The 8,588-nt window shown below is 34.6% G+C and overlaps 1 protein-coding gene across 1 annotated transcript in view; it reads left to right on the plus strand.

Annotated features, from left to right (window-relative positions):
• The window catches only part of TNPO1 (transportin 1), a 116,812-nt gene extending 108,493 nt beyond the window's left edge, over positions 1-8,319 (plus strand). Inside the window, exons 23-24 of the mRNA XM_009327301.1 lie at positions 2,326-2,468; positions 4,048-8,319. Coding sequence (XP_009325576.1) covers positions 2,326-2,433 — 108 coding nt within the window. The 3' untranslated portion in view covers positions 2,434-2,468; positions 4,048-8,319. The remainder of the gene's footprint in view (positions 1-2,325; positions 2,469-4,047) is intronic.
• The last annotated feature ends 269 nt before the right edge of the window (positions 8,320-8,588 follow it).

Consider the following 8,588-nt stretch of genomic DNA (forward strand, 5'->3'; position numbering starts at 1 on the left):
GATTGCTCAATTCTCCTCAGAATCCCTCCTGGATGAGCAAGTTTCAAGAAACTAATGTACAGTTACACCCAAGAATACATCCCTAGACAAAGTGTCAATAGAATTTAAGTGAAAGGACTGTTTGCCTTGTGCAAAATAAGCAAAAAAAACTCACCCAGAATGTGATATATTGTGTTTTGGAACTAGTGTCTTAGATTTAAAAAAAAAAAAGAAAAGAAACTTATTTCAGTTTCATGAACAGATGCTGTTACTGTTCAGTAGTGTGGCTCCCCTCATAAGTTGTAAAGTGAAATCTGTTTTTAGGAAGAATGTATGCCAAAAGTTCATTATAATCCTCTTAAAAATGGAGCATATTCCTCAGTACTTACTAGGATCATGGGTCAGTACTGGCACTTTTTCTTCAAATAATGCCGTGTGTGAGCATCAGAACAGAAGCTAGAACTTTTGTATCCCATCTTTAAGAGCAAAGACAGAAATCTCACTGTCCTAGTTAGCCTCTCGGATAACTGGTCTCCTTCAAAGGAACATTAAGTCCAGGAAATGCACAGCTGTGAGCATTCTAGCATCAGCAGAAGAGAACAGCAAATACAAGCTTAAAAGAAAGTCCAGAATGCTGTCTGTGATGATTGTCCAAAGTAGTCTCTCTGTGTGTTTCTGCACTGGTCCTTCAGCATTGAATACTTGCTTCAGTAAGTTAGGCTGCTCTTTTTCAAATTCTTTCCAAGTTATCCATGTGGGATCTAATGCATTCAAACTAGACACAATGGTTCTTGGTCACTTGGCATAAGGACATCCTTGCTTTTGAAAGTGTATTCTTTTACGCTTTTTGCTATGCAAGAAAGGAGACAAAGCTTTCTTCAAGTGATGACATGCACATTTTTTTAGATTACTCCCTCATGAATACATGATTGCTGTAGTCCAGTTAGATGTTTTTCTAACAATAATTACGCCTTTCAGGAACAATGGAAAAAAACTGGATTGTCCAGTATTTCCTTTTTGTTTTAGTTTGGGTTTTTTTAGCACTAGAGCTGAGAGAGAAAATACCACTTCCAAGAGCATGGGTAGATGAGATGCCAGTGTTGAAATCTGACGCATACCCTAAGAATTCTATCACTTTTTATAAAAGCAAGGTATCTGAAGACTGTAAGTGATCTGAAGCTCATTTGCTAAAAGTCTACTGGAAGATGATTTTAGAAGTGTTCCTTTTGTCATACCTGAACATTCTTAGATTTTCAGTAATTTCTTGGCAGCTGGCTAGTTGGACTCTTTGGATTAGGAAAGAGAGGTGGGCCTGCTTGTGGAAGGTCTCTTTTAGGGAGAAAAGCAGTAAGTTAACTGGTGACACTGTAATGTTATTATTGCTACATGCTGTTTAAGAACAGCTCTGCTTGAGAATGTTGTGTTGAGGCTAAACTCGGTACCATGAGCTTTAACTTCAACATTGCCTTTTCTGTGAGGATGTGTTCATGACAGACTGTTCCACAATTCAGTATCCTTGAATTTAAAAAAAGAAAAACAAAACTTCAGACTCTCTTAGCATTGTTTTCTATGATGAAGAGCCATTTCATCTGCGTTTGTTCTTTCTAATGTTTGCCTTTTAACCTGCTGTTTTCAGAGCTAACATACTAAGACCTTTTTGATAGTACCATTTAATTTTCGTAGTTTTCAGTTAATTTATTATGTTGGAAGGTCCAGACTGAAACCTTTTTCTTTTTTTTCCTCTTTCACTGGCTTTTCACTGCCACTGACTATGGATTGCTGTTCTTTGAAAATACAAAAGATTTTAACAGCTTCCTTTTTAGTGAAAGTTGTCTTACAGAGTCCATGGATGAAACAGAGCTCTCACAGGATGCTTTTGTATTTGTGCTAGAAATTAACAGGCATTCATTCTGTCAAATGCTGGCTGCAGTTTTGGCTCAGCTTTCTTCTCGCAACATATTACACATTTAAAAAAGAAACATGATTAGAGTAATCTTAACATATATAAACTGTGTCAATTGATAAAATGTTTAGCATTTTGAAATGGCCTAACTTGAGGTTGTAAGTCACCTTGCTCATTAAAAATACATATAGATATGTATACACACACTAATTTGTGTGGGTAGCTATATTCTATGTCACCTTTAAAAGAAAAAACATTTCAGTTAAGCAAGATATTACTAGACTCCCTTTGTTTCTTAGTAGCATTTCAATACTAAATTGGAGAATTCAAATGGACAGATGTACAATCCAGCAGTTTGTGGCTTACTGTGCATGTTGCTAGTAAATAATGATCATGTATCTACTGTTTAGTGATTATCTTGACTTCCCCCCTCTCATTTGTAGATTCTTCATGGATTTAAAAATCAAGTTGGGGATGAGAATTGGAGGCGTTTCTCTGACCAGTTTCCTCTTCCCTTAAAAGAGCGCCTTGCAGCTTACTATGGAGTTTAACCTCATGCACTGTAGCTGCAGTCCCATAATTAGAGGTAAGCACACAAATCTTCTTTGCTAAACGGAGCTGTATAACAGACTTCCTCCCTGTTTGTGTTATATGAAACATAATTAATTCATCAGACTAGGATTTTTCAGATACACTGGATGAGATATCTTTCCTTCCTATAAGAAGGGAAAAAAATGGATGATAGTATACCTAAATGATAGTAGCTGTAGCAAAAGCAATTGTCTGACTCCATTATTTTATTTTTACAGAGAGAGAGAGAGAGAAAGAAAGAAAGAAAAAGTGAGTGTATGATACGCACGGTAGTGTATCAAGATAAGGTTGAAGTGTAGGTATAACAAAGTGCCAGTTCAGGTTTAATAAGCGAAGTGATGAATGTGATCCTCAAGCCATCACACTAAAGACACCAGCTCCCTTATGTCCTATGAATTAGTAGATGGCAGATGTGGTCTAAGCAGGAATATTCCTCTAAGATAGAAAAGCAAGTTTGTTAACACCCTTTAGCCATGAGAAGTCAAATATACTCCTAACCACATACTAGATGATCTTTGCACTGAATAAAGTATGTTATGCTAATCTGTAACTCTATTGTAACTGTAGAGCTTGATGTTTTGGGGAGGCTGATGTGTTTATTACTGCTGTGTTCCATTTTGTGCACTGATTCAGAATTATTGTAGTTCTGTGTGGAGAATGATTCAACTTCAGCAAAGTGCAATGATAGTGCATTCTAGAATAGTTATATTATTATACTGCCTTGCTTTGTATGCTGTCTCTGCACACTGTATAAAACAAATCTCCCATGTGTAAACTGGTGTGATACTGTGAAGAATTATACTACCCAAAAAAGAGGGTGAATTAAGCTTATTCATTCAGTCTTTATAAAAATTTGATACTTGCTGTAGAATTTTTTGTACTGAAATTGTGGGAGTGAATCATGCAATTCTGTTTTATTGTTGAATGGACAACTATTTAAAAATCAGCCTAAGATTTTTTCAAAGTCAGTGACATAAGAAATCCTGTTTGAATTACATGTTTGATCTGAACAATGGATTAAAAATAAACCAATGTCAAACATTTACATATTTATCAATGAGGGCATTTTAGTTCTGACATAAGGGTGTTTTCTCCTCCTAATGAAGAGAAGTTCAAAGGATAAAATTAGCCATTATTCTCAGTTTGAACTGAGGAGACACTATGGCTATCTTGTTTAATCCACCTAAAAGTGAAGTTGTTAGGTCAGTAGCAGATATGTTTAATATTCTTTCTCAATGTCATAACTACCTCAGATTGTTGTGCTAAAAATGGAAAAGCTTTTTAGAATATATAGGACTGCTTTTATCTTAAATCTAAACTTAGCCACAATAGTGTAACTGTCAGTGTAGCTTTAAAGTGTACATTGTTGTTCCGTGAATAATAATTTACCTGATATAAGTCGACTCTTTTCTTAAGCAGACTTAAGAGGGAAAATCTAGGCATAAATTGGGTTTTAAGTTAAAGGTTGGCACCTGCTGCTTAAAAAAGGCAAAAAAGCTCTTTGTTTATGCACAGATCTGTCAGTTAAGGTTCAAGGAAAGATTTAACTATACCTTTATCTTTTCCTTTTACAGGTCCTTCAGTCTGGGAGACTATGAGGGAGCCTCTGCACCCAGGGAAAATGTTACCCTTTACTGGGGGGAAGGGTAAACCAGTAGGGAATACAGTACAATCCCAACCCTACTGGGAGGGGCGGGAGGGAGGTGTTGCCGTCACTGTATTAAGTCGATGTTGGGAAATGTTTTAACATCTGGAGCCTTTGTGGGTGGAAATCTGTCTCCTATTACAACTCTGCACTGGATGTGAAGAAGAAAAAAAAAAAAAAAAAAGAATCTAGTCACAAAACAGCACATTCTGGAATATTGTGGGGAATTGTACCAAAATAAGAACCATATAATTGAACCATAGGGATACGTAAAGAAGAAAACTATTTTGCGCACAATAAAGGAAACCTAAGAATGGGGGTCACAAACAGTAAAAGGCTTTCTTTTTTCTTTTATGTTTTTTTTTAAGTAAGGGTTTTCTACATTATTTCATCCTGCTTGATGGGATTCCTAGGTATTTGCATGTTAATGAAGAACTACACAAATGAAGTTAGTACAGTTAAAATGCAGCTTGTGTCTGTATTAGGAGCAGGCGCTTGCAGTGTATAATGTAGAAACCCCATCGTAAATTAATAAAGGTTAACTTGGATAAAATGAAGCAACCTGCAAGCTGCCAAATGAGTCACTCCTTTCATTTTTGGGGTAAGGGGAGGGACATTTCAAAGGAAAGATTGACATCTTAATTTTTACATTAAAAAAAGAATTAAAGTAGTGGATATGATCTGATTATTGTACTTCATTAGATTTAATTTCTAGAGTAAGGCATTATTCTTAACGTGCAGTTTAAGGTTCAGGCATGCGTTCTGGCTCATAGTGATCAGAAGTAATTTAAATTAGTGGGAAAGTAGCATGCTTGCATCACATAGAGTGAAATTGGTATACATTTACCTATGTTGCGCCAGTTTTGTGTTGCAGTTTACCAATTCAATATAGCCCTGCATTTAAAATTCCTTTTTTAAGATTCTGTGGATTTTATTTTTATTAAGAATATAGATATAAAGTACTGTAGTTAACAATTAGGCCTTGAAATACCTTTTTAGGATCTGTTAAGAATAAGATTGATATTGTATTGTGTGTAACCTGCACAATGTGGAAAGCTGATATAGCTGTGCAAAATATTTGCCTCTGTGCTGTCAGTGTGATGTGCTTTCTGCATGGTTATATACTAGTGATTTTATCAGAATCTCTAAAAATGAGTTACATGGTAAGACCCGTTAAAGGCTGCATAAATGTTAGTTGGCACATAAAGACAATTGTAGAAGTTGATGACATGATTGCTATATTTGTGTTTATTCCCATTCAACATATTACCCTCTACGCTTTCTTTTTGTTCAAAGCATGATCTTAAAGAGATGTTTAAGTTAATGGATGTAATGCAGGGTATCTACACTGTATCGGCGCATGTTGGTGGCCCTTTGTGATGTAGTTAAATGCACAAGGGTGCAAGTTTAAAGCTACGGAGTGAAAGTTGGTTTGGATCCTCTTCATTTCATTTGTTTAGCTTTTCTGTTGTGTTTTTTTTCTCTACTTACATGTATTCCTGTGAATAAATCCTTGTTAAGTTAACCCTTTACTTTTCCTTCCATGTGTATTTTCTTATGTACTGTGAATGTGAAATCCTAACTGGTACACTTGATCTTGTGTCCATCTGAAAGTGGCAAGTCTTTAATAATTTAGATTGCCTAAAGAGTATCCCATGATGATAAAGGAAAATGGAGAGATTTTTAACTCTGCTGGTCAGAGGTGAAGCCACACCTTTCCATTTTTCAAGTGCTGCATAATTAATCTGCAAAACAAAATTAAGCCATAACAGCCTTTTTATAGATTTAGTTTCTCACCTTTGCATTGCAGAATGGATACTGGATAACAGTTCTGGGGTTTTTTTGTTTGGTGGTTGGGTTTTTTTTTAAGAACTTGCTCTTTGCATGGTTCTGTTCTCTGACTGTTGAATGATTTAGCCATTGCACTGAAGTTTGAGCTGTGTGAGTGTGAACTTATAAATGCTGTTTAAAGAGTTTTGATTTTTTTTTTTTTAATGCATGATAGCATGCATGTTTTATATGCCTCCCCCCCTTTTTTTTTTGGCTTTGCAAATTTTAATGGATTATGCCTGAAGAATAGTTTGGACATGTACTGTATGAAGTGCATTCAGTAATGCTAGTACATAGTATTCATTCAATTTGGTCAAAATTGCATGTGATAACTTGCTTTCAAATTACATTGTTTTGGTAGCAAATACAAAATTCCTTCTTAACTAATAACTCTGAAGTAAATTAGTAATAGTCACTAAAAACACTTTAAATGCTGGGAGGGAAAAAAAACCCAAACCTTTAAAATTTAGCAAGGTGGGATATTATTTTAGACCCAAACTTGCTTTAATTTTGAGTGTGTTTGAACATTAGGGAAGAGTTTCAGAGAAATGACATTAAAAAATTTGTAGAATAGAAAACCTACCCAAATAATACTGTAGCATAACAGCTAGAATCTGAGTTTAACTAAACTTCTTAAATTTCAGAAAGCCCCTTTAACCAAATAAAACCACTCCACCTCACCTCAGATTAGCTTCAGATGCCACTTTTGTGCATTCATATTTTAAGAGGTATTTGTACAGATGTGAACTGATCTGGTATAACAGCAAGGCAGATAATTAAAAGAAGGCAGAAATAAACAGTACTGACAAAATAGTCTTTTGTATCAGTAAGTTCTCTCATGGTATATTTTAAAGCAAATAAACCGTATTCCTAATGCATAATATAGCGCAGAGATTTGCAGAAGCCATTTAGGGTATAATGTGAGGTAAGAAAAGTTCTGAATCAGCATTAACAGTTATAATTCAATTATTGCATCATGGGATATATAAAAAGCATCTTAATTCTTGTGGTGTAGTCGTGACAGTTCTTGAATGTTGACTGAATGTTTATACTGGTAGAATTGTGAGTTTGTCTTTGTTACATTCCAGTGTTTCTGCCTCTTGGCATGCTAAAAGCACGGCTTACTTCATTTGCTCCTTACACACTGAGTAAAGTGCTGTTAGTGTGCTAAACTACAGAAATAGCCGCTGCTAAGTAATGGTGTAGATTTTCTACTTGAATATTTTTGTTGTAGGAACCTCAGGAGGTCAGTGTTTACTGTTTTTATATATGCCTTTTTCCTGGTTTGAGTTTCCCTTTTTGAAGGATTCTGAGAGTGAACAAAAGCTGCTGATCAACCTAAGTTGGTAACAGAAAGTGTATTTAAAATCCTTATAAATAATCTTTTTGGCAGTTCTAAATTGCTGTTAAATTAGTTTTAAGTGAAGTTCAATACTAAATTTTTCTCATTACACATTCAGGAAACAGCTCTTTTCATTTAGGGAAAAAGATTAGAGTAGTTCATTATTTTAACCAGTGCAAGCAAAAATAATCAATTTTGTAAATTTTTTCCAAAGCTTGATTATTTTCTAAATCAGTGAATATGTACATATTTAAATTGTAATAAGCTAATTCTTATGCTTTAGTTTATTGCTCCTTAAAGCTTGTACTCGAAAGATCACTTTTAGAAGAATGGGTTTAAAATTTATAATAATTATAATTTTTAAAAGTTATGAAGTAGCATAAATTTTGTAACTAACAATATTGATACACACTGTGATTTATTTTTTTTGTTAGGACTTTTATGTTAGCATCAATCTTAATTACTTAAACTGCATATATTGTATAATAGTAAAATGTATATTTTAAAACTTCAAGTGGCTTTCCTCAAGCGAAACTCATCGCTACTTAGAAATATTCAGATACTAGCTTTATCTCAGGTGAATACTCTTGTACCCTTTTTGTTCAGAACACATGCTAATAAAAATGTGTCTTAATTATATCAGTTTATGTATTTCATTTAGGCAGCTCCTCTGTCTTAAACTTACTCTAAATTAACCTACTGTGGGACAATAATGACTTTTGCTTCACCTATTTTATTCATATTGAATGTATTAACAGATAAGGTGCAAAAACATTCTTCTCTTGGGGAGAATGCATCCATATTCAAAGAACTGAAATATTTCTTGAAGAATGCTTTAAATGCAGCATCATATTGGAAATGGTTTGTTTCAGATTTTGTCAAGGAAAGAAGTTGCAACTTAACACTAATTGCTTCAATACTCTCTCTTTCATGAGGATGATAGACGCATAAAGCTTTCTATAGGGTCTAAAGAGTAACTTTTTATCTTAGATAAAGGTTAAGCTCTACAGTGAAATGACTGCTGTAAATGGCAAAACATCCTGCAGTTATCTCAGATAGACGCTGATGTAGTTTGCATACATATTTGTTATATATTACATAAGTATTTCCGGTAACCTCACCTTCAATAAATAAAGCTTGATCCGTAGCTGTGTATTTCACTCACCTGTGCATTCTTCAGAATGACTTGCATCCATCAGTCTTCTAGGTATTCTTCTCCAATAGAAACTGGTTTTTGTCTGCCACTGATGCTTGCTCCTTGCACTTAATGGTTGGAGCAAGCCAGTTTTAGGTTATTA

This window comes from Pygoscelis adeliae, unplaced genomic scaffold, assembly GCF_000699105.1.
Source record: "Pygoscelis adeliae isolate BGI_AS28 unplaced genomic scaffold, ASM69910v1 Scaffold26, whole genome shotgun sequence".
NCBI lineage: Eukaryota > Metazoa > Chordata > Aves > Sphenisciformes > Spheniscidae > Pygoscelis > Pygoscelis adeliae.